Consider the following 27,535-nt stretch of genomic DNA (forward strand, 5'->3'; position numbering starts at 1 on the left):
GGAGGCAATTCCGGCAGTGAGACTTAAGAGGAAAAAAGGAAATCGCAACTTTAGTGGAGAGTGGGGACCACAAGGAGAGAAATTCGAACCAAGTGGCAATTTGCACTAGTGAGAAGAGAGAGAGAAAGGAAGGGGTGCGAATTAGTGGAAGGTGGGGGCCACCAAGGGAGAAAGGGCCAACAATTATAAATAGAGCTTGGGCGCCTCCATTTGGCATCTTTGATCATTTTTACAAACCAACTCTAGTTCTCTTGAGTTGTTTAGCCAAAACAACCCGTGTTGTTTAGCACAAGGAATTCCCAAGCAGAAATTCCAACCTCTCTTTCAGTGGACTTCGAGTACCACCCTAAGGAGGAATTTATGAACTTAGTGGGAAGTAAATCTGCTGGAGATTGTGGTACCTTTTAGCCCAATTCTCAGCCCGTTTGATTTCCAGGGAGGACGCAGGGATCAAATTCATACCACTGCGTTGAGACAGAGAAAAGGGATATTTTGGCCTAAGAATTTAGCAGAAATTTCCCTCAGGTTGGACTAGCATTTTTGGAGATTTTTCAAAGCTGGAAGTTGCAGCTTTTGTGAGAGCCAAATATGCCACTCTAAGCCCTGCGCAGTAGTGGCACTGGATAAAATTTGTGGGGCTGAATACTTCATGCTTGTGCACGTTTTTGGGAAGGAAATCCACTCACCTATCCAGAGGTAATTTCCAGGGTAGTTCTACAGCAGCTTGAGGAAAACCAAGTGCCAAATCTAACAGTTGAAATGTGGGGAACGCTGATTTTGCCAAGAAAGGCGTAGCACCAAAATTGGGTAATTTCGGGAGGTCGGAATTGGCCCAATTCCTTTCTGGGTTTTGTCAGTCAGGGGTCAGGGAGTCTGCTCCTAATTTTGTAGAATTTTTGGAGTTTTGGTGCCCCAAAACAATAGGATTATTTGGCAGCCAATTAAGAGAAGTGAGTGTAAATTTTGGGTCCTGAGTGATCAGTAAATTTGTCCAAACCCTTTCTGGGTTTTTCTGGGTTTTGGTGGAGTGCTCAAGATTATTTTGGCGGAATTTTCTGAGCACTTTTGGAGGCTCAAACAGGGGTTTCTTCCAGCCAGCAGTTGCAGAATTTCCAAGGCCAATGCAGAACAATGAGGAGAAGCTTTTCCTCTGCATTCGGTTAGCATCTTTCTCACCTGGGATTGTCTAGCTTGCTTTGGCAATCTCAGGTGCACACATTTCATGCATTGTACTCTTCTCCATATATAATAAAATGGCTGAATTCTGACGCAATTCTGGTGTAAATTATGGGAGTTTGATTGTTGTTTAAATATTGCGGTGTTGTATGGTATTTTGCTTTGTATATCACTGTTATTTCCATTTTGGATCATTACACACCCACACAAATGTATATGATGATGGCATACAATTAATATATTTATGATGTAATCTTTTATTTATATTTGACATTTGCATCGTGAATGGGTAGCTATCAGGATTCAGTATACATGATTAATGTTTGAAGTATCATTTCACAGCCACTACATCAGATATCAGTGTTTTTCCACATTTACATCGTTGTGAAGTCCCAAAACAGATTCAAAATTGCACTTGTTTTTGTGTGGAACCGTATTGAATTTTTTGGCAAACAAAAACAATAGATTTGGATGTAAGCATGCACTTGAGGGAAAAAAAAAACTCTCAACATTTGCTATATATTTTACATCTAGTCCTCCTTTATGTCATGGTTCAGAAAACACAGTATGTGATAATATTTTAAAGATATTGGTTTGCTTGGAAAGATCCTGCATTCTTTACTATCAAACCGAAGACAAGTAATATGCTTTCTGTGATGGACATTCTAGAAGCAGAAATCTAACAATCCATGCAAATTCCAGAATGCCTCCTTCCCCACTTTCCTGTCCACATGCCCACACAAATGTATATGATGATGAGATACATTTAATATATTTTTGGTGTACTCTTTTATTTAGATTTGACATTTACATCTTGAATGGACAGCTATCAGGATTCAGTATACATCATTAATGTTTAAGTATCATTTCACAGCCACTACATCATATATATCAGTGCTTTTCCATATTTATATGCTGATGTGCTTATTCAATGTTGCTGCTGGTTTATATCTTAAAAAACATTAAGAAAAAGAAGTTTATTTTTGTATTTTTTAATGCTTGCCATGATTTGCAATTATTGGCAGTTTTTTTGCCTATGTTTTCGATGTCCCAATGTCCGGACACTTGGAAATTTTTATTCGATGCCAAAAAGTTTTCATCAACAATTCTGTTTGATATATGCATTGCATTCATACCATTTTGCTATATTCACCCTTACATGTAATACACAACCAAAACTTGCAATGTCCATATTTGGTGTCAAACTGTTTGGATTTACATTGGTATACCTGAATACATATATTTTTTATTAAATTTTGCATATTTTACGTATTTTTCAGTAGACCAATTCTTCAACCCAGTTCTCCAGCCATTTCCGGTCCACTGCCAATCTGAACATCAGCCAGTTCAATTCCCAATTCTGACTTTGGTAGCTTTGGTCTTAACTACTTAGTTGCCTATGTATTATTTTCTCAAAGTAGATATTAACCTTCCCTACCTCGATATAGTTTAAAACTGAATTTCCAAAATATCTAAAATTAACCAATAAGATAAAAAAATTTAAGAAGTAAAAATGTCATGAGAGATCAGTTCTAAGAAAATCTGAACTTGAGCTTCTTTATTAAGCAGCTAGGGAAAGGGGATCCACTTTAAAACAGTATTTCTTGTGACTTACTCATGGACTTCATGGATTCTGAATGGAATTGCTGCTTTTCCTTTGCCTAACGACATAAAGCGCTTGCTCCTTTTTAAGACTCCAATGTACAGTCCTCCACTTAAAATATCACCTCCCACCTGCCAAAATCATCTGAATACCTAAGGAAAATGTACTTATAAAAATATATAAAATTCATTGCATGTCTATCTACCTTGACAGTAAAGAAAATCAGCAAATAAGAATAGCAGATTACGCAAAGCTGCTATCAATGGCAAGCTTGATTTAGTTGCCAATATAATCATCTTAGCTGCATATCCAGCTAATTAATAATGAAAAATACAAACTAAGACACATGTTTTGGTCACCAAAAACACAACTCAAAACCAGGAAATTTTGTTTCAGTCACCGAAAATCTTAAGTTGTACAAGTAGACTGTACATCTGACAAAATAAAAGCCCTTATATTGTATAGTAGTACAGCATTTCTTATAAAGGAAAAGCTGATAAAGGAAAAGCCCAAATTCACATAGAAGGATAAAAAATGTTAACTAGTGTAGGCTGATGTAGTCTAGAAGTAACACAAGCCCACACACAGAAGACCCTACCAAGTAGGAGACAATTTTTTGTGTGCACAGTGGGATAAACTTAATGTTCCACTACATGCCTTGGCGTATATCCTTATGCCAAATACTACTCTCCATCTTGGTTGGGAAAACCTGCAGCTAGGGGTGGGGTTAGGACCAAACCCCATACAAATACAAAGGTACAAAATGGGTATATGATAACATTAGACAAGCTGGTCCTTGACAGGGAGAAGTGTGCTAGATTGTGTCTTGAATTAGGCTAATACTTCACTAGAACTGGAGTGTTTGGTTCTTTGCATTCAATGGAAGATAGGGCCAAATTGGACGTTGTCACATGGTGGGACATGTACTAAGTTACCGGAAATGGGTACCTTCAACCCCAAAAACGCCGGATCCCGTTTCAGATCTGGATCCGCATACGAAATGCTGGGAAAACGGATAAAAAAACGTATTTGTGGTGTGTGTTTTTTTAATATCCGGAAACGGGGTGTATGAATTTCAGAGGTTTTTCCTGCTTTTTTGTTGAAACACGACCTGTTTCCAGTAAATGTCAAAATGTTTTGTGATTTAGTGATCCATATTTCGCCTAAAATAAGAACATATCCCGATATCTACCCACCAAGAACGATCCTTCAGTTTCGTTTTCATATTTGAGGCTTTGACCGAACCTAACGTATTTACCTTTGGTAATTGTGACTTGTCCGCCGCCAAAGTGAAATCTTTTTGTTGGAGTGAGTGCCTCAGTGAGCCGCCAACTAGAGTGACTGTGACTATGAGCCATCACTAGAGTGACTGTGAGCCGTCGCTGGAGTGATTGTGAGCCATCGACTGTGAGTCGTCGACTATGAGCCGTCGACTGTGAGTTGTCGACTGTGAAATCTTTTAGTTTTCGCTAGAGCGACTGTAGTCTATGAGCCGTAGACTATACAGACTCCAAAGTGAGTCGCCACCGAGTCCAGACTGTGCAGAGTAAGCGTTGGCCCTCATGTCCTCACTTCACATCCATGGTTTCGTTTCAAAAAAACACAAGAAACAAATATCTAGCATTTTATTACACTTGTGATTATAGTATATACCAAATGTTTAGTAAATTAGTATGAATACATTGAAAGTTACGAGCTTGGAAATGACAACGACTTAGAGTCTACAAATAAACAATATGTGCCACACTGTTTATTAGCTCGTTTTACCATTTTTTCATTTTCTCATGGTTTCAACTTTCGAAGAAATCAATTCTGCAAAGTTTTTGTTATGGAGTAATATTTAACAGGTGGAAATTCTATTCCCTTTGTTGTATTTAAATTGAAACTTTCAATAGATTTTTGTTTTTTTGTTTTTTTATTCTGTTTATTTATTTTAGGATGCAACATTGCATTTCATTTTCACCTGCATAAAAACAATCAAGATATGTGTAAGCACATGCAGATTTAATATGTGAGGGACCATCCTTGATAAATGGTTCCGATAGACAATGGAGGGTATAGACAGAGATAACACTACCATTCATCCAACTATTTATACCTAGTTGTCCTTGTGATTAGTTCATGTCCAAACCTGAGATGTGGAACTGTGCTATTCTTGTAACTAGAAAATGCACAATTTTGAGGAAGTGAAGTAGGCATAGTGAGCTTTGTTCAGGAGACTTCTAAATTTTTATGATTGTTGAAACTTGAAGGCTCCGTTTTACGCATGAGGTTGACACCTGTAGGGAATCTCCATATCGCGATCATAATTAAATGTGACAGTGATTACACATCCTATTCATGGTGAAGATGAGCATAGCAGATAGGATTTACGAAAGTTGATTTTGAAAATGGGGGTTGCAATTACAAAAGTAGAATGGCTTCTGGCTCACTGACCATGTAAACCAAGTATCCCTTGTCATAGGATATAATGACCAACGGCAAATTTGAAAATTTCTCAAGATTACATGTCCAATCACTGGTTTTAATAATGATTGTTCTTTTTCAAGGCTTGTAAGTTTGTGACTTGTTTTGAAATACATATTTGCCAATTATTTTGCAGTTCCATTTACATCATCATCATCATTCATGGCAACTTCAAGTTCAGCCATTTGTGAGGCAGAGGAAGTGGAACATGAAATTGAATCTGCCCCTAAAGTTGATCCAAAGTCACCACTTTGGAAATATGTAACTATTGTTGGGAAGATCCAAGGAGGGGGATCATTGGCATGGGTTTGCAGTGAGTGTAAAAAGGAGTATAAGGGATCATACACACGGGTTAAAGCACATTTACTTGGGTTAAAAGGCAATGGGGTTCGAATATGCAGTGGCCCACCTAAAGAGAATGTGACAGATGGAAATGGTTTAAGAAAGACAAAACTTGCAAAATATCAGAAAGAACAAGATGAGGCAGATGCTAAAGCAAATGAGGCAAATCTTTCCTCTCAATTAAAACATCCAACAAGGTTGGGAGCACCTTCATCAAAGCCTCCACTTCATTCTCATGAAATTGTTGGTTCAAAGTGGTCTAATTTGGGACCGCTTGAAAGGAGTTTTAATAATGATGCTCGAGAGATGGCAATTGCAGCCATAGGTCAATGCATTTATGCAAATGACCTTCCCTTTAACCTTGTGTGATCTCCTTATTGAGCAAAGATGATAAAAGCAATGAATGAAGCCCCAAAAGGGTTCAAGAGCCTTGGATATGAGAAGGTCCGCACCACAATGTTGAGTGCTGAAAAGTTAGATTTGGAGGCTAAATTAAGCCCCATTTGTAATTCATGGCGCATTTAAGGGATGTCCATCATTTCTAATGGATGGAAAGATCAATGGAATTGGCCTTTGATCAATGTGATTGCTCAGAGCCCAAAGGGGACAATGTTTTTGAAGGCAATGGATTGTGAGGGGCAAATGAAAGATTCTCAATTCATTGTTGACCTCTTGATTGAAGCAATTGAATTGGTGGAGCTAGAAAATGTTGTCCGGTTAATAACTGACAATGCAATGGTGTGTAGACTAACAGGCCTAATTATTGAAGGCAAATATCAGCATATCTTTTTGACCCCTTGTGTTGTGCATTCATTAAACCTCATGTTGAGCAAGATGGGAAGAAAATTGAGTGGATTCGAGTTATTTTTGAAGAGGCAAAAGAAATTCAAGCATTCATCACAAACCACCACATGTCCCAAGGCATCTACAGGGAATTTGCGAAGTTGGAGCTCCTTAAGATACCTAAAATTTAAAGTCTATTTCATAAATTATAATTTCTATGACTCTAAATTCAAATATGTAAATTGGATTCTCAAATGTCATGATTCGTGAATCATAATAGTTATTCAATCAAATTATGATTTTGGTATTTATTGAAACATTAGCAATTTGGCACCTGCAGGTTGCCGAGACTCAATTTGCTTCCTACATCATAGTCTTAACAAGCAGTGAAAAAATTGGATGTTGATGATGAATGGTGGGATAAGGTGAAGTACCTCTTGGCATTTACTAAGCCAATTGTGGATTTGCTCCGTATATTTGACACAGATATGCCTAATTTGGGAGAAGGGTATGAGAGCATTGATTCCATGATAGAAAGGATAATGGTGGTTATAAATGCCAAGGAGAATGACCCAGATGAATTCTTTTACAGAGAAGTAAAAGGTATATTGACCAAAAGGTGGAACAAGAAGACCACCCCATTGCACCTTTTGGCCTATGCAGTGAATCCAAAATATTATGCTGCACACCACACCTAGGGCAGCCTACAACAGATTGTTCGGATCATATACAGTTCAAGTAGGCCTTATTTCAACACATCATTACAAGACTTATGTCCCCTTATTTATTTCTAGCGAAGTTTCAAAATCATAGAATTTTTAAATTTTTACTTAGTCATGATGTTATACGCTAAAACTAAAGGATATTGATAGCAGGAAAAATAAATGGGGCACAGGCCTTAGGGAAAAAACTTACAGAAGGGTGATGTAGGGATTCCCACTGTTCCATTTCACCTGTAGCTGGACATTAGGGATCGATTAAACAAATGATCAGAGGACCAGCCAAAGGAGCATCTGGTTTGTTTTTGACCTGTTGGTGTAGTAGTTTCTGGCTTTTGTTTTTAGATGCCATGTAACCTTCCCTCCACAACGTTTTCACTTGAGCAATTCTTTTGTCTTTTGATAGATAAGGTGTGGCCCAACAATCATGGATTTTTTAAGGGATTTTACAAAGTATCATTACTAATAATAAAATAAAACATATTTCTGAGACCAAAAAAAACCTTTTGATCCTAAGTTGCACGAAACGGGGAAACGGGTACGAGTTTCCGAAACGGGAAGCGATACGAAACGCGACCTCTCCAAATTTTGGAAACGGGGAAACGCGAATATATATATATATTGAAAATAATTAAATATATGTATATATGTGTGTGTGTGTGTGTGTGTGCAATCATAAAGCATAAATGATACATTATAATTTATTACACTTAAACATTAAGATTTAATTTACATCACATTTACTCATGAATGATCACATAATGAAAATAAAAATATCGGAATATCCAAAAGAAACCTTTATTATATATCCAAATCTCAAAATCAGCGTTTATTTATATTAATATATGAGGCTGCAAGTACAATAAAAACTATAAGGCTGCAAGAGAGAGATCCAAATCAGGATTTTCTGCATCCACATCCCATTCTTTAGAAGGACCATTGTCGTATTGGGAGTCTCCTCCTACATAGTCGAACGACCTTAGTGCTCTTGATTAAATACACGTTTCATACTCTAGTACCCTACATGATCTTGATTATTGGGAGTTTTCCCTGCATAGAGGACTTGGTTCTCTTGATTAAATACAAGTTCCATACCCTAGTACATGATAAAATCCAATGGAAACATTGCAATCCCTCCAATCCTGAAATCCTGAAAAACAAATAAGTCTGCTGGATTTTGAGTGAGATCTAAAATTCTCCTTTCTCCATATGAAATCCAATGAGGGCGAAACCACTCTCAAACATCCTGAGATTTCATGGTAATGTTAAAAATTTAAGTAAAAGGATGAAAATGAAAAATAAAGGAGAATATCACTTTACTTTAAGAATTTAACATTACCATGAACTGCATATCCCTCAAACTTCTTGATGAACTGCATATCAACACTAGGGCAAAAATTCACTTTTATAACTTTAGACACGCATCTAGAAGCAACAAGAAGTCACTAACATACCCTAAAAGTAAATTAAAAAAAAATAAAAATAAAAAAACACAAGTTAATGAGAAAACGTGGGTCGTACGGCCCTGAAACGCGTTTCCGGCCGTACTGGCCACGTTTCCGTTTCGGGAAACGTGGTAATACAGCCGGAAACACGTTTCACGGCCGTACCAAACGTGTTTCGTACCCGTTTCCGTACGAAACGGACCCTTATACCACGTTTCCTGCAACATAGTTTTGATATAAACGTTTATGTCTAATCTATGAAGCCATTCATAATGGGTTTTAACTTCCTGAACAGACTTCAAACATCTACTATTGCATAAAAAGATTTCAACCCAAGTTTTGGTGAGAGATAGTATCCCAAATCTCAATGCTTGCATCTACGTCACTCACATAATCTGGAAAAACTTTCAAGGAGTTTGTGTCACCCATAGGTTCTGAAGAAATTTCATGTTCTCAAACGACTACTCTTTAGTATTGAAAAAAAGGGCTTCAGTCCATATAATTGACCTAGGCCAAGATGCCTAGTACAAGAGGAATTTTACCTAGACTATGGCTTGGCATTCATGAATCATTTCAGTAAGTCATTTTATTGTAAAATTGTAATATTTTGTCGATGGTGTTGGACCCGCCAACATTCAAGGGATCTCCCCGGTATGAAGTCCCAACTAAACCTCACACCGTTTGTTGTAGGAGTTCCATTTGGTACGATGGCCCAATTGCCATTATCTTAGACATTTTCCTTAGCTCTTACTATTGAGCACATGAGAGTGTTATACTTGTAGCTTCAAAAAAGCGAGGTGAGTGTGCCTGGGGGGTGCTTAATGTAACTATGTCCAGGTTCTCTTACTGTCAAAAGGGGGAAGTAAAGTGAGCCTCTTGACGAGAGGGAATAGTCCCAACCCAGGAAGAAACACACGCAAACAACAACAAGGTTCTATCTAGCATCCAGTGGAATAGTCCACAGCGGATGCGGTAGTCGTGAAAACCAAGTTCATTCCACTGTCCAGTGGAATAGTCCACACGGGGGTGATGATCGTTAAAACCAAGAAAACACAAAGATGGTTTGTCTAATATCCGGCGGAGTAGTCCACATGGACGGGACAACAATGATAAACAATTCAACCTAAGTTGCAGGGAATGTTGGAGAAGGGTTCGTTTCCGGCTGGAAACGAAACGGAAATGCGGAAACTCGTACCGTACGGCTTGGAAACTCATTTCAAACCATACTAGCGTGTTTCTCGAGGAGGAAACATGGCCAGTATAGCCGAAAACGCGTTTCCAGGCTGTACGGTGGTGTTTCCTCTTCTCAATTGACTTTTCTTGTATTTTTATTTTTATTTTTTCGCTTCTAATTTTTTACTGAGCGACTAAAATATCCTTTGGATGCTTCTAGATACCTCTCAAGTTATAAAAAAGAGTATTTTTTGAGTGGTGCAGCCTAATGTTCAAGCCTATGGCCCTAGTGTTGATATGCAGTTCATGGTAATGTTAAATTCTTAAAGTAAAAGTGACATTCTCCTTTATTTTTCATTTTTAAATTTTTTTATTTTTTTTTTATTTTTTAACATTACCATGAAATGACTCAAGATGTTTGAGAGTGGCTTCGCCCTCATTGGATTTCATATGGAGAAAGTAGAATTTTAGATCTCACTCAAAATCCAACAGACTTATCTTTTTTTCAGGATTTCAGGATTGGTGGGATTGCAATGTTTCCATTGGATTTTGTCATGTACTAGGGTATGGAACTTGTATTTAATGAAGAGAACCGAGTGCTCTAAGCAGGGGAGACTCCCAATAATCAAGAGCACGTAAGGTACTAGGGTATGGAACTTGTATTTAATCAAGAGCACTAAGGTCGTTCGACCATGTAGGAGGAGACTCCCAATCAAGCACGAGGCAAGAAATTAAAAATTTCTCGTGGCTGATTTTGGACATTGCTATTTTCATTATGTGATCATTCATGAGTAAATTTGATGTAAATTTAGAAACTTATAGTTTATGCATTGACAATTGACAATTTAATCATAATGTAATAAATTAGAATGTATCATATATCCTTTAAGATTGCACATATTTCTTAAATGTCCTATATATATATATATATATATTGTTTTTCCCCATTTCCAAAATTTGAGGGGTTCACGTTTCGTACCCGTGCCCGTTTCTGAAACTCGTACCCGTTTCCCCATTTCGTGCAACTTAGAATTCAACACATCTTCAACAATATGAGTACTAAAATAACCAAAGTAGTTCAACTATCTTAGTACAAGTTAAGAAAACATGCATTACAAACGTTTAAAGAATATTCTTACAAAGGGATATAAAACATGCGTGAAAACGTGCAGGCCTGAGAAAGACTTCTGAATTAAGCAAAAGATGCAAGACACATATGTACACCATACATTACTAGTCCCAGTAGTGGGACATTGGAGCCACTCCTCGCTCCTCAAAGAACAGACTACAAACTCTCAAGGCTATGTGGGAGGATCCAAGGTGAAAATTCCTTTGCTCATACAATGAGGTGGTATATATAGCCAAGGGGGTATAACCGACCCTTTTGACTCTTCGACTTCCCTCATGACTATTTGACTTCCCATGACTTTTCGACTTTACATGACTCTTCGATTTTCATATGTGGGTCTCTTGGACTTCCACTTTACATTACATTGATTACAAAAAATATGGCCCATAATAGTGAAGTGGCCGAGACAACTCATGACACAACTCGACATGACACTGCTAACATGTACTAGCTAACTATGGTGTTTGTGTCGAGCTGCTAAGTGATGATATGCTCTCGGTGTAACATGTTTTCACCAATGCATGGCAAAGTGTGTGGGGTCTTTGATGGTCTTGGTCTTTGGTTGATGGAACATCTGAATGTGTCCCTTTCGTTCACTTGCTAGATGTGCTTCATGTGTTCGTTTCACTGCGAAAAAGTCTTCTAGCATGCGCCTCTTTTCCATCTTGTTCGTCGTTGCGCCATGTTTCATCGATATACCTGTTCCTACAATCACTTATGACGAAACGACATCAAATCCAAAAATCTCCTAGTCTATCATGATCCATTGTTTTCCATTTCGGTGCAGGTGACCAGGAGAGGGATAAGGCACTGAAACTGTGGAGAGCACAGCACAACACAAGCTGGGATGCGAGGCTCCGGAGCACTGTTGGGAAAAACTACGCCGATGTCACTAGGAGACAGAGTTTCGCAATCCAGGACAATAGTGACAGTTGCGGGGCAAAACCCAATTGGGAGGCAGAATTGCGTAGTTTCCGAGAGGAAGGCTAGGCACGATGTCGGGGAGCTGTTGGGCAAATCTACGCAATTTTCCAAGGGAACACTAAGCAGGTCATCCAACTGGGATCTGCGCAATTTCTCCGGGAAAGACAGTGTGGGCAGCAGAAGCCACTGGCAAAAAAATATGCGTAGCTTTCCAGAGGAGAACAAGATCGGGCTACAGGCGCTGCTGGTCAAAATTGCGTAATCCCGGGAGACAGTCTGAGCCCGAACAGTTCTGTGCAATTTCTAAGCTGATTGCAGAGTGGGGAAGAAGGGTTGATGGCAGGACAGCTCTACGCAATTCTTGGGTTGCTTGCAAAGCGAGAAATAAGGGCACGACAGGATAGCTCTGCGCAATTCCTCAGCTGGTTGCAAAGCAGGGAAGAAGGGTTGGTGGCAGGACAGCGCTGCGCAATTTTGGATATCAGTACAGCCCTGGGTCACAATTCAAGTTCTTTCTACAGTTGACCAGTGGGAGGCTTGATGGGAGATCTTGCGGAAAGCGCAGACTTGATCGGCTTCTGGGACAACTTTTGCGCAGTTCTGGGAGTCAATGAGTTGGCTCATTTCCAGAATTGCGTAGAACAAGCTGCCCGAAGGACAGCCTCAAGCTCTGCGCAGTTCTGGGCAGTGATGCAAGGTCACTGAAATTGGGTTTGGTTGACGAAGGGTTGTCCGGTCAAAAGATTTTCAGCAAAAATGACTAAGTGTGAAAGCAAGTGTACTTGTGCATACATGACATTGTGATCACACACTTATCACGACTCCACAACAAGACACCTCAAACCAACGAGACAAACATGTGCTTAATGAGACTGACTCAAGAGTTAAGAGCGACAAGTGCGACACTTGAGATATGTTTTCGAGCGACCATGACGACACTTATGGGACAGTGCTTACAACTTTGTGTGTGAGTGCGATGGGTGTTCGCATAGCTAAGATAACCCAAACACACAAAGACAAGCCTTCAACATTACCAGAACTGGGTCACAAGCATGATATAACAATCAACATGCCAAGACAGTTGGTCAAACAAGCCAGAGGGAAGCAAGACACGTAGAGGAAACACATGAAATGACTTTGTGCTTGCAAACATGCATGTTATCAAAGACAGAATGATATGACAATGACAAGTAGTCCTTCAAGCTACACTAAGAGATGTATTTCAAAAGATATTCTTTACTTACCAACTTACCCTCGAGATGATCATGCATCCGACGGATTTTGCATGAGGTCTCGATCTTTTATCATAACCTGGTTTCTTGTTCCTTCTCCTCAACTCCTTGAGAGTGATCTAGCATGTCATCTTTTCTTGTAATCACTGAGAGATAGATCTGCGCAATTTCAACAGACACTGACTGCTGTCAGGATGATCTGTGCAATTTTCCAGAGCAAGGTTGGGCTGCCTTCTCTGGGTAATTTCTAAGAGCAAGGTTGCTGGCATGCTCTATGCAGTTTTCAAGAGCAAGCCTGGGCTACTCTACGCAATTTCTGGGAGCAAGGCTACTAGGAAGTTAGGACAACACTACGCAGTTTTGAGATGCAAGACACTGCTGCAAGATGGGGCCCTAGGAGGACACCTCTGCGCAGATTCTGAGTGTAGTGCCGCATGAGCAGCTGAGGGACAATACTGCGCTTTTCCCGATGACAAGACACTGCTACGGGATGGGATCCTGGGAGGACACCTCTGCGCAGTTTCTTAATGCAGGGCAGCTGGACTGCGCTGCACATTTCTGGAGAGCAGTGTTAGTTGGGTAGCTGAGGGACAACACTGCGCAGTTTCTGAAGACAGTGGGTTCCGGCTGGGGAAGGACACTAGAGGAAACCACTGCGTAGTTTTGGATGCCAAGGGAGGTTGGGGTCTTTGCGCATTGCGCAGTTCCAACAGGCAAGAGAAAAAGCTTAATGGTTGCAAAAGCAAAGTGTGTAATTCTGGAAAGTTCGATGAGGCTTGGTTGCTCGGGGCACTGGGCTAAGTGTGAGATCAATGAGACTGATGCAAACAGTGATAGAACTTGACTATGATCACACATGAACACTTAGTGATACAACATAGACCATCCAAAACATAAAAGACATACTCTGCTTGATGCAACAACCTTTGTGACAAGAGTGTGTGAAGTGAGTGTGAAACATGTCTATGTAATGAGAACAACCCATACGCACAAGATTTCCCCTTGAAGCAGAACAACATTCCCTTTGTATGACAAACAGTAATCCTAATACCCAAAAATGACACATACTGCATAAAGATGAGAACATGATCAAATCTTAAGATCAAGGAGGGGGCTTGAGATCATCATCTTACCAACAAATGACCAAGGAACAATCGATCACAAGATCCAAGGTAGGCTCCGAAATTTGCATGCGAGCCAAAATTTTGGAGGGTGGTTGTAGCCGCTACAACATATTCCTACTAGGAAATAACAATGATAATCAAGAAAAACTACATGCAACACAAAATTCAGTCCATGCATTAACAACAACAATTTATTCCAAAAACTGCGCCAAACTGAGCCATTTTATTATCTGAACCAAGAGAATACAAATATATATGGAATAGGTGCACGTGGGCTTGCTACAGCAAGCGAGACAAGATCCCAGGTTAGAAATGGAAGCGCCCAATGTGAAAATTCTATCACCGCAGCCACTGATTTACTTTTCCTACTTATTTCATCATAAGTTATTCATGAAATTACTTCAACAAACATTAAAATAAATATTGCTGCAGATATCACACGTAATACAGAAACAAACATATGCACACATTCACACAATTATTTTGGACTAATGTCCCTGGAAAAACCCAATGTGGAAAACTGGTGCAGCAAGGGAGGAATTTATTATTCAACAATTTTCTTGTACAACAGGGTGCCAAACTGGCTTACCCACAGATAGACAAACTTCCAGCACTTTTCTAAACACAGGGTAGGCCCTACTGACCTCTGCTACAGCCTGAAACCCTTTGCGTCAGCCTACTAAGGCTCTGCGCAGCATCTCTGGGCTTCTGCGTCACTCCTGCAGTCTCTGCATGGATGACACAGGCCCTTCTGGCACTGCACAATCTCTACTGCCTCTGCATGTCTTCCTCTGGCTTTGCGTCTACCTCTTTTGTGCTAATCTCCCATCTCTCTGTTCCGTACTTGTTGCCTCCTGACTGCTCTCTAGACCACTGGTTCAATTTCTCAACAAACCCCGCTCCAGAAATTGAACTGACTGGTCTCCCTCAGTATGTTCTCCAAGTGCCCCTAAAGCCTTCTCTTATACTTTTTCTGTTGACATCTCAACGGCCTAGATTAAGTCACTAATCAACGGGTAAGATTAGATCTAGCTTGATCCATGTCTTTTGGACCATTCTAACACAGATTCATATTAATACACATTAAAAATATTAATTATTTTAATATTTCCTGATCCATTTAGAATCTGCCCAAACCCCTTCTGGGTATTGGAGATCTTATGTGCCCCAACCTCTCCACCAAATTTCATGGCTAGAGCACATCCGATGCTACCCCAAATCAACACTCCCTCTTCGAGAGGACTGTGCTCTAGCAATACTCCTCACTGAGTATTACTCTAATCTTCCGACATCGGTACCTATGTTGATACTAGGCCTTCCTGCCCAACATCCTCTGCACTGCTGCCTCCTATACTACTGCACATGACTCTGCTACTGTCGTTGCTGCATCTATACAACAGCTCAATGTTGCACAAAGCGCCCCCCCACCCCCGGTTCCAAGCCCTGAAGCGCGTCCCATACGGAAGCGCCTAGGAAGCTTGGCCGGAAGCGGCGCTTCTGAATTCGGAAGCGCCGCTTCGGCTTTTTTAGCCGCTTCCTGGAAATTTGGAAGCGTTGTACGGAAGCGCCGCTTCCGAAGCGCCGAAGCGCGCTTCATACGGCGCTTCGGGTGTCGGAAGCGTGGCGCTTCGAACGAGGAAGCATACGCTTCCGTACGCTTCCGGAAAAGCGTTTAGAAAATCGTTTTTTTTTCAATTCTTTTTTTAATTTTAGGTGAGTTTGCTTGTTGGGGGTGGGTCCACCTTGAGTTAGAGTGACGAATGAAGGCAAAAAAAATATAAATATAGCAGAGGCTCCCTCATGGTAATGTTAAATTCTTAAAGTAAAAGTGACATTCTCCTTTATTTTTCATTTTCATCCTTTTACTTAAATTTTTAACATTACCATGAAATGACTCAGGATGTTTGAGAGTGGTTCCAGCCTCATTGGACTTCAGATGGAGAAAATAGAATTTCATATCCTATTCAAAATTCAGCAGACTTAACAGTTTTCAGGAATTCAAGATCAATGGGATTGTGGCATTTCATTAGATTATATCAAGTATGAAGGTATGCGATTAGCATTTAATCAAGAGCACCAAGCCCTATATGTACCCTAGTGTTGGTGGTGTTAATTGTTGAACTCCTTTGTCACGCGGCACGCCCTTAGCAAAAAATTACCTTTCAATCAAGTCAAAATCATCGATCAAACATGTTAAGCTTTTTCTACCATATTTTAAGTCTTGAATTAGGTAGTTTGATCAAAATTGGGCAATGTTGACTAATATCCCTAGACAATCGAGGTAGAGGCAAAGGCTAGACAAGAGGAGAAGAATCTAGATTCTAGATCATTAATGTACAATGGATGTTATATCTATCTTGATTTAAGCAAAAATATGCATGTTTTCATGTCTTCTACAATTAATTTGGTATTTGGGATGTTTGTTTTGAGTATAAATGCAAAAAAATATAAATATATATATATAGCAGACGCTTCCGCGGACGCTTCGCTTCCTAGATTTTTGGAAAATGACGCTTCGGCGTCCCCGCTTCCAAAAAACGCTTCCGCTTCACTTCCACTTCGTGCAACATTGCAACAGCTCCCTCTGCATCTGTGTTGTTGTTGTCCTTTCTCCCAACACTACATCCGCACTGCAACTTCCTCTGCATTTCTGCTTTTGTTGGTCCTTTCTCCCAACACTGCATCTGCACTGCAACTCCCTCTACATCTGTGTTGTTGTTGGTCCTTTCTCCCAACACTGCATCTGCACTGCAACTCCCTCTTCATTCGTGCTGCTAACACACTACTTCTAAAAGGGGTTCTTTACCATCCCCATCTTTTCCCTGAAGTAGTCAAATTTTGACTTTCCAAGGGCCTTGGTGAGGATATCTGCCACTTGTTCCCCTATAGGAGTGTAGCTCAATTATATAGCTCCTCGTTGGACACAATCTCTGACAAAGTGACACTGGATATCAATATGCTTGGACCTGTCATGAAATACTGGATTCTCAGAGAGTTTGATGCAACTCTAATTATCACACATGATCCTAGTCGCCTCCACATTTCTTCTGAATAAGTTTACCAGCAGTTTTCTACGCCATATGGCCTCAAACGAGGCTATGCTTCCTGCCACATATTCTGCCTCAGACGAGCTCAGAGCCACGGACTTTTGTTTCCTACTGCACCAGGAGGTTATTCCTAATCCAATGTTGAAACAGCACCCAGAGGTACTTTTCCGATCCACTGAACTTCCTGCCCAATCTACATCAGTAAATCCACTCAACCTGATATCCTTCCCCTTGTTGTACAAGAGCCCATAATCAACTGTTCCCTGTAAATACTTGAGAACGTGCTTGGCTGCTGCCCAATGAGCCCTCTTTGGTTCCACCATGAACTGACTAAAGGTGTTGACAGCGTAGCAAATATCTAGCCCGGTATTGACTAGACACATTAGGGACCCTATGAGCTATCGATATAGGGTGGGATCGACATCCTTGTCATCTGATGCATCGATCTTCTTCCAGTTGGTGATCATTGGCGTAGCCATGGGTCTATAGTCTCCCATCTCGAACCTTTTCAAGATTTTTGTAGCATACCTTCCTTGCCCAAGGTAGATTTCTCCTTTCTGCTGCCAAACTTCCAACCCTAGGAAATAGTGCATTCATCCCAAATCCTTCATATCGAACTCTGTGGCTAGATTCTTTTTGTAGTCTTCAATGAGTCTAGATGATCCTGTCAGGAATAAATCATCCACATATAATACTAAGATAAGTGGCTCGCTCTCTACGACCAGATAGTAGAGATTCGGATCCGCGTCACTGTTGACAAACCCCATCTTCCGCAAGTAGCCATCTATTCGACCATACCACACTCTCGGTGCCTGCTTCAGCCCATACAAGGCTTTCTTCAGTCTGCATACATGAGAGTTCTTCTCATGAGTTTCAAAGCCCTCTGGTTGTTCAATGTGTACTTGTTCTTCTATTACCCCATTCAGAAATGTCGTTTTGACATCCATCTGATGGATCTCCCATCCCATATGAGCTGCAAGAGATATCACGGTCCTAATAGATGTATACCTGGCTAAAGGGGTGAAGGTTTCCTCATAGTCAATCTCGTCCTCTTGAGCATACCCCTTAGCCACAAACCTGCCCTTGTATTTTTCAATACTATTGTCCGCAGCATATTTGATCTTGTAGATCCATCTTGAACCTACCACATATCTATCTTGAGGCCTTGACACCACCTCCCAAACATCGTTTACCATTATGGAGTTATACTCCTCCACCATCGCATCTAGCCAGACCTGATGCTGAGCTACCTCCTTGAAGTTGGCAGGTTCTCCATCCTGAGCTACTAACACTTGATACCTGTCTGGCTGTTTTCGCTCCCTTTTACTGTTCCTTGGCTCTCCGATGAAGTTCTCTGCATCACACAGAATCTGACAAAGTTCCCTACTAGTTCTTCTTCTACCAATAGGTGCTTTTGTTCGCTCGTCTTTCTCATCGTGAGAATCTTCCTGATCTAAGGAAGGATTCTTCACTTCCGTTGGTTGAAGTGGCATGACCAACAGATCCTCTTTTGACTACTCCTTGGAAGGCATTTCGCGAGATCTTCTGAAAGCTCTATCCTCCATGAACTTTACATCTCGTCGTACTACTACCTTCCTACTCCCTGGAAGATAGATCCTGTATGCCTTAGTGTTCTCACTATGTCCTGCCAGATACCCCTTTTCTACAGTCTGATCCAGGTTCTTCCTCTTTTCTTCGGGTATGCAACGATATGCCAAATTCCCAAATATCCTGAAATGACTGACTTCAGGTGTCTTCCCAGTGAAGACTTTCTCTGGAGTAATCTTGCCCAATGCCCGTTGAGGAGTCCTATTCTGAACGTAGATAGTTGTGTTGCATGCTTCTGCCCACAGGAATTTCTGCATATCCTGATCATACAGCATGGCCTTAGCTGCTTCTACAATAGTCCTATTTTTCTTTCTACCACCACATTCTGCTCCGAATTGTAGGGAGTTGTCCAGTGTTTTCTGATGCCCTCCTTAGCGCAATAATCAGTGAAGTCCTTATCGACATATTCTCCACCATTATCTAAGCGCAAGACTTTTATTTTCTTACCTGTCAGATTCTCCACTAGAGCCTTGAACTCCTTGAATCGACATAAAACCTCATCCTTGGTTTTCAAAAAATAGATCCAGGTTTTACTCAAGTGGTCATCAATGAAGGTAAGGAAATACTCAGCACCGCTGAGAGCTTTGATGGACATAGGTCCACAGATATCTCAGTGTATCAATCCTAGTACACTCTTGGCCCTGTGGTTGCTCCTAGGAAATGCCGCCTTGGCATACTTTCCTAGAGTGCATCCCCTGCATACATCATCTCGTTCTGTACTCAGATCTGGAACTCCTGTTACAGTGCTCCTGAGAATTCTTAATGCTCCATGGTGCAAGTGACCTATCCTGCTGTGCCATAGTTCGTTCAATTCTTTGTCCACATGACTGCCTCTGTGCCATAGTTCGTTCAAGTCTTTGTCCCCATGACTGCCTATTAGTGCCATTGGAGATTTTAGTTGTAATTTGTACAACCAATTACTTTTGATCCTGTTCTGGACTTTCTTTTTCCAGCTCGGGTGTTTGACATATACCTTTTCCTTGATGAAGTAGACGTCATAGCCCTTGCCTTGTAGTTGTGACACGGAAAGTAAGTTCATCCCCAATCCTAGCACGTGCAGCACATTTGTGGCACGGAACCGCTCTCCCGATTATGTCTAAAAAACTATGGTACCCTTTCCTACCGGAGTACACTTTGCCTTGTTCCCCATGGTGTTCTGAAAGTTCATCTTCTCTTCTCGATATTCTGAGAAACACTACCTGATTCCCATCATATGCCACGAGGCTCCACTATCTATATACCATACTTTTGATGATCCAGCACTAGTCATGCACGCCACTTCTTCTTCCAACCTGGTAGCCAACATAAAGAAATCGAAATCTCTCTCTTGTGCAATCTTCTGAAAATCTGCATGAGTCTTCTGAGGTGGATGCCTCTGCATCATGGTCTCGGCCCATAACTGATTTTCCCTTTTTGTCTCTAATTACTTCCTCTGATACCATGTGAAAATTCTATCACTGCAGCAACTGATTTACTTTTCCTATTTATTTCATCATAAGTTATTCATGAAATTACTTCAACAAACATTAAAATAAATATTGTTGCAGATATCACACTGTAATATAGAAACAAACATATGCACACATTGACACAGTTATTTTGGACTAATGTCCCTAGAAAACCTCAATGTGGGAAAACCGGTGCAGCAAGGGAGGAATTTATTATTCAGCAATTTTCTTGTACAACAGGGTGCCAAACTGGCTTACCCACAAATAGGCAAACTTCCAGCACTTTTGTAAACCCGACGTAGGCCCTACTAACCTCTGCTACAGCCTGAAACCCTCTGTGTCAGCCTAAAAGCCTCTGTGTCAGCCTACTGAGACTCTGCGCAGCCTCTTTGGGCTTCTGCATCATTCCTGCAGCCTCTACGTTGATGACGTAGGCCCTTCTAGCACTGCGCAGTGTCTGTTGCCTCTGCGTGGCTTCCTCTGGCTCTGCATCTGCCTCTTCTGTGCTGATCTCTCGTCTCTCTATTCCGTACTTGCTATCTCCTGACTGCTCTCTAGACCACTAGTTCAATTTCTCAGCAAACCCCACTCCAGAAATTGAATTGACTGGTCTCCCTCAGTGTGTTCTACAAGTGCCCCTCAAGCCTCCTCTTATACTTTTTCTGTTGACATCTCAACAGCCGAGATTAAGTTCCTAATCAACGGCTAAGATTAGATCTGGCTTGATCCATGTCTTTTGGACCATTTTAACACAGATTCATATTAATACACATTAATATTTTATTTTATTTTAATATTTCCTGATCTGTTTAGAATCTGCCCAAACCCTTTCTGGGTATTGGAGATCTTATGTGCCCCAACCTCTCCACCAAATTTCGTGGCTAGAGCACATCCGATGCTACCCCAAATCAACACCCAAGTGGCGGAAATGGCTTTGCTACTAGACATATGTCCACCTAGAAAATTTGTTGCAGCTGCTAGGGAAGATCTGTTGATTAAGCCCTCCAAACTGCCCCAAATAATCCAAGAAATTATCTACAGCCTCTACTCCACCAGCTCAGCAAAACCTAGCAAGGTATCGGGGTAATTTTGGCTGAGCCAGAAGCCCCCAAAAATGTGCACTCCCTTCTTCAGCCAAAAATGTGCACTACAAGAGTGAACACCTTCAAACAACCTCCCAAAAATCCCAGAAACTCCACAACAATCCCACTACAAAATCTCCTCAGCCAAGCCCCCAATTCCCGACAATCCTTCTCCACAAATCTCCCAGTCTCTCACCCCTTGCGCAGGCCAAACCAAAAACCCTCTGTGCACTGTCAAAAGGCTAGATAAATGTTGCTCCAAGCTCCCTCAACTCCAGCCCTGCAAAACACTCCAAACCTCCAGCAAATACCAAGACAATAGCTCCCCGGAAGACCCAAAAGTTGATATGGCCGAGAGCAATTTCTCCCACAAGTGTGTGCTCCTCTAACTACACCCAGTCTGCTCCAAAGGAAGTTTGAATCTCCCAGCAATACCTTCCAGACCAGCTTTGAAATGTAGCAAGTGACTCCCCTAGGGTGGCACTCAAAGTCCACCGAAGATGGAGGTGAGATCTCCCCTTGGAAATCTCTTGTGCTCAACAGCATGAGTAGACTTGGCTGAACAGCACAAGCGTACAAGAAGCTCAATTCTCAATTTAGCAAAAGTCCCAAAATGATGCATTCTCCTCTTATTTATCCTTGGGCTCCTCCTCTCTCCATGTGGGCCCCATAATTTCCCCCCTTTCTTCCCTCTCTCCACAAGTGTGAATTTCTCCAAGGGGTGTGTATTCCCTCTTGGAGTGGCCCCCACTTCCCACTTATATTTCAATTTGCCTCCTTTTTCCTATGTTTGAGCCTCCCTTAATCAAAATTGCAAAGTGGGGTCCTCCTAACCCACTTTTCCTAAGTCCATCATGTCAAAATACCAAAATTGTGCAAAAATGTATTTACTTAGCAAAATTGCTAAGTGGGAACATCACAGTCCTCCCTACCTAGATGTTGCTTGTCCTCAAGCAATTGTAGTGATGGATGTTGAAGAACATGTTCCCTTCCCACGTGGCATCCTCCTCAGGTAGGTCCTTCCACTTCACCAAGAACTCTCTAATGGTCCTGCTCCTGAGCTTCCTTTCCCTTACCTCCAAAATGGACTTCGGCACCAACACCAAATGCCCCTCATCATCTAGAGGTGGTAACTCTGTGGCAACTGTCACTTGTTGCCCCAAAGCCTTCTTCAGGCACGAGACATGAAATACGTTGTGCACCTTACTCCTGGGTGGGAGTTCCATCTCATATGCCACCTCTCCAACTCATCTAGTCACCCTATAAGGCACATAGAAGAGCGGCTTGAGCTTTTCAGTGCCCTTCTGCTTCAAGGTGGACTAACTGTATGGTTGGAGCCTCAGAAAAACCGAGTCCCCAACCTCAAAGTGTCTCTCAATCCTGTGCCTGTCTGCATATATCTTCTGTTGGTTCTGGGTTGTCTGAAGATTATACTTGAGAGCTCTAAGGATGTCTTGGCTCTCTTGTATCCAATCCTTGGCCCCTGGGGTCTGGAGTCATACCTATCGACATGTGGTACGAAGTGTTGTAGCAGTACTCTCCAAGATGAAGCCATCTCACCCATGCATGTTGTTGCCCAGCCACAATTGTGCAGGTACCCTTCCAGCCATTTGTTCATGATCTCAATCTGACCATTCGTTTGTGGGTGGTAGCTAGTACTAGGTGCGAACTCAGTCCCCACAAGGCAGAACAACTCCTGCCAAAATCCTCCCATGAACCTACTATCGTTATCGCTAACTATGGTCTTGGGAAGACTATGTAGCTGGAGCCTGCAACACCTCCCTAAAAACAACTCGACCACCTATGAGGCTATGTACTAAGAGGGTACGGCGAAGAAGTGAGCGTACTTGGTCAGACTGTCAACCACTACATAAATGCAATCTTGTCCCTGCACTGTTGGCAATCCTGTAATAAAGTCCATAAATACGCTCTCCCACTTCCCCTGAGGAATTGGGATGGGTTGAAGTTCTTTAGTCAGGTCTGTCAGCTCTCCCTTATTCCTCTAGCAAATATCACACTCCCAAACATGCCTCAATATGTCCTCCTTAAGGCTCTTCCAAGTGAAGCGTTGTCTGATAGTCCTATAAGTCTCAGTGAACCCCTGATGTCCTGCTAGAGGTTGATTAGGAGTTGCCTGCATGATCTTCTCCCGCAATTGGGAGCCAGGGACCAAGTAAATTAGATCTTTGTAATAGATCACATCGTTCATCACTCTGTACCTGTCATCACCTATCATGCCATATAGGATCTCACATGCATGCTGGTCCTTGGAATACTCAACTGGTAGTAGGGCCCTCCAATCCTAATCATAAGAGAGAGAGTCGCAGGCCTCCTAGACAATGCATCCGCTACCACGTTATGTTGGCCCTTGACATACTCAATGTCAAATCATGTGCCTGTAATTTGCTCACCCACTTCTGCTGCCTCTCATTCAGTCCATTCTGCTCCAAAACGAACTGAAGTCTATTGTGTCTTAACCTTCAAACTATTGTTCCCTGTCGTTGCTCAGATTATACAGGCACCACCACAACTGCTGAGGGCGGGGGTTGTCACTCTGATTCCCGCCCACTCTATTCTAGTTGTCTCCCAACATCAGGCTATCAGGGGTAGTCCCTATGGAAGTGAGATGATGGAATGCAAGTTGAACCAACTTGCCCAGGGGACACAGTTGAGTGGTCAAGCTACTTGGCAAAAATTTAGCAAGACTTAAGGATCTAATTAGATTTGGAATTGAGACTAGTGCCTTATGGAGTCAAAATTCTTGCTTATCATAAATTAGGACCAAGTAACCAGATGGTCAACTGCTGCTTAAATGAATAACTAACCTATATGAAGTGCAAGTCCTAAAATCTAAATGTAATGCGAGGACCTTGGTTAGTTTTAGATTATATGCCTAATCTAAATGGAACCCTTCACTTAACTGTTTTTAAAATAGTCTTCAAAGTAGATTGTGGGATGGAAGCCAATAGGAAGCAAGCAAAGGTTTGATTAACAATACCTCCCCCTGTGTTCCAACCACCCAATGCCTATGGCACTGCAGAGACTGTGGCTCTAACAACTGCAAGGTCACTGTGTTAACCACTAAGAAGGGTTGAATCCTTCAAGCTAAATGAGAGAGGGTTGTCCTAGGAGTCTATCAACCAAGCTTATGCTAGGAGGTAAGTTTTTAATGCAAGCTAAGCCTAGAATGCTTATGCAATGATAATGAGTGAAATTCTCAGTTTTGATATTAGCTTAATGTTTTAAGTACTTTAAGTTAAGATGAGTCATTAACAGCGAGAGTACTTATTAATGAGTTACATGCAATCTCACAACCAAGAAAGTGCCAATTTACTTTGTGCCAACAATAGATTAATCCACAAGATATTTAACCAATGACAAAAAATGAAAGGAACTTAGAACACTTATCCATTTATTAATTAACCAATGGTTATCAACACAAGATGTCAATCACAATAGCTCAAGATATTCCAATAATGATTCTATAACAAGATTACCAATGTTCTTATGTCAATGTTATAATGCCAATCGGATGTCCAAAATCCATATAAGAGAGAGATACTTCAATTTAGATTTCAAATGCCCAAAGTAACTCAAACCATTAACAAGAATATAACTTAGATATGTGAGTGATTTAAGTGTCAAGTTAACAAATTCTCAAAATCAACCACAAGGCAAGCAATTGTTGGAGCTTAACACATAAACCACTATAAACCAAGTAAATGATGAAGAGCTACTTATGATGCAATATGACAGCAGTAAATATCTCACTTCAAAACAAGGAAATTGTCAAACATATGAATCATAAGTATGAAAATTCCTAGATCTAACAATCTCTGGAATCCTACTGCAACCAGCTGAATCTAGTTCACCTAGATCGTAAATTATATTACAAACTTATTTCAGATTTCTTCTTGAAATATTGAAGTAAACTACTGAAGCAGCCTACATCAAATTAAATATGATTCTAAAACATAGAAACTAAGCAAGGAAATACAAACACATAGGTCATTGTTACTTTTGGACAAATGTTCCTAGAAAAACCCAATGCAAGAAAACCGGTGCAACAACTCTGAAGGTTTTTAAGCAGTAGCAAAATTTGAATACATCTTTGAATACCTCAAGGGTTATTCAGTTACAGAGAGAGAAATACTAGCAGAAAGATTTGTGAGATTACCTCACACAATCACTGAGAAAAATCACGTCTAATCCGGTCACTAAATGAGGTGCCTCTGGCAGGACGATGCCTCTGCGCAGTCCCTGCATCAGCCCCTCTAAGCACTGCGTCACCCAGCCAGTTGATCGATTTGCTACCTGAATTCACTGCTCTAAGCCTCCCGATCTCACACCCCGACTCCCTGCTTCTGAAACTGACTCTGCTACAAAATTTCGAACTCTCTCTCACCCTCTGGGTTGCCTCTGCATGGCCCTGCGTGAGAGATGTTGGATCACTCTCTGCCTCTCTCTGTTGATGATTCTCCATGTGAGAAAATCTCTCTTTAGATGCTATCTCTACCCCTCAACTGCAAGAAATCTACTCGATCAAAATTTCCTCCTAATAAATTATCACTTCAGAAATTTGATCTCTTCATCTCTCAGCGTGTTTTCCAAATGACCCTCAAGCCCCTTCTTATATTTTTCTGTTGGACAACCAACGGCCTAGATTAACTCCTAATCAAAGGATCCGATAGTTTTGACTTGATCTCCGTCTTTATCTAGAAGATTCACCCGCAATTAGATTAATATCCATTATTATTTTAATTTTCCTAAGTTTAGTCTTAGGAACCCCATTAAAAATAATAATTATTTTAATATAATCGTCTATGGGTGGAATTTCCCAAAACGGTTTATGGGTTCTTTGAAATGCATGTGCCCAAGCCTCCTTGCAAAATTTGAGGCCTAGAGCACATTCAATGCTATCCGAAATCAACATTCCCTCTTAGCAAGGAATGTGCTCTAGCAATATACTGTTGTTGCATACTGCTCTAACTCTGAAGCATCGTCCTCCACGTTGTTGATGTCTGACATGCTATCCACCAATTACTGCGCCATTGTTGTAACTCTATCGTTGCCTTTGAACATTGCTACTGCCAATGCCACATCTGTACTACAGCTCCCTCTCAAATGTTGCATCTGATATGTTGCTAGCACTGCCACTGCTAACAATGCATCCGTACTGCAACTCAGTTGCTAAGAGAAGCAACTAAAAAACATCCAAAATTACTGAACTAACTGTGTTCAGTATGATACCACGTGAATGATGGAACCGACTACTACTAGTCTTTGCGATGACCCTCTGAATCCACTGCGTTGTTGCTGACCCTTGCTCTGTGCCATCTGCACCGCTGCGAACTCTGCTCTGCACTACTCAGACTCTGGCACTCCTAACCATGCAACTGTCTTCCCGACACTCCTCAGCACCATCCGACACTAGTCCATCCTGTTATTCCTGATCTGGGCTCCAGTAGCAAGGTATTGATCCGAGAGGTGGACTCCTCAAGGATCCTGTCCATCTGTAGCTCTTTCGAACTACAACTCCAAATCAGCCCACCTCCCTCCTGGACGTATCTCGAATGTCATGGTCAACTCCTCCTCTTCAATCTTCGTGGGCGCAGCCTTCGGATCGTGTTTCTCATCCTTGTCCTTCTTCCTGAGAGGACATTGAGATGCATAGTGGCCCATCTCGCCACATCTGAAACACTTCACCTTCGAGACATCCTTCTTACGTCTCCACTGTTCCTGTTGTCCCTTCGATGCAATGGCTGCATTATCCTCCTCCTCCTTGGGCTTCGACCCACTGTTGTTGCTGCTTCCATCAAGTTTGACCTTGACCAGGTCTCTCCTCAGCTCTTCTTGTTTCACATCAACAGCATTGATACCATGTGAAAATTCCTACATCTAACAATCTCTGGAATACTACTGCAACCAACTGAATCTACTTCACCTAGATCGTAAATTATATTACAAAATTATTTCAGATTTCTTCTTGAAATATTGAAGTAAATTACTAAAGCAGCCTACACCAAATTAAGTATAATTCTGAAACACAAAAACTAAGCAAGGAAATACAAACACATAAGACACCGTTATTTTTGGACAAATGTCCCTGGAAAAACCCAATGCAGTTAAACCAATGTGTCAACTCTGAGGGTTTTTAAGAAGTAGCAAAATCTTAATACATCTCTGAATACCTCAAGGGTTATTAAATTACAGAGAGAGAAATACTGGCAGAAA

The 27,535-nt window shown here is 41.2% G+C and overlaps 1 protein-coding gene across 6 annotated transcripts in view; it reads right to left on the minus strand.

Moving 5' to 3' along the window:
* The window catches only part of LOC149262796 (F-box/LRR protein), a 437,604-nt gene that overhangs the window by 113,522 nt on the left and 296,547 nt on the right, over window positions 1-27,535 (minus strand). For 4 of the 6 annotated variants that reach the window (XM_089425227.1, XM_089425226.1, XM_089425229.1 and 1 more), the window contains exon 9: window positions 2,792-2,910. In XM_089425227.1, coding sequence (XP_089281353.1) covers window positions 2,792-2,910 — 119 coding nt within the window. Of the gene's footprint in view, window positions 1-1,724; window positions 1,900-2,350; window positions 2,508-2,791; window positions 2,911-27,535 lie in introns of those variants that run through there. The other 2 variants (XM_089425231.1, XM_089425232.1) reach the window with 2 other exon arrangements.

The sequence above is a fragment of the Pinus tabuliformis genome, chromosome 6 (genome assembly GCF_031772625.1).
Source record: "Pinus tabuliformis cultivar Carrire ecotype Pingquan chromosome 6, CPIR1, whole genome shotgun sequence".
NCBI lineage: Eukaryota > Viridiplantae > Streptophyta > Pinopsida > Pinales > Pinaceae > Pinus > Pinus tabuliformis.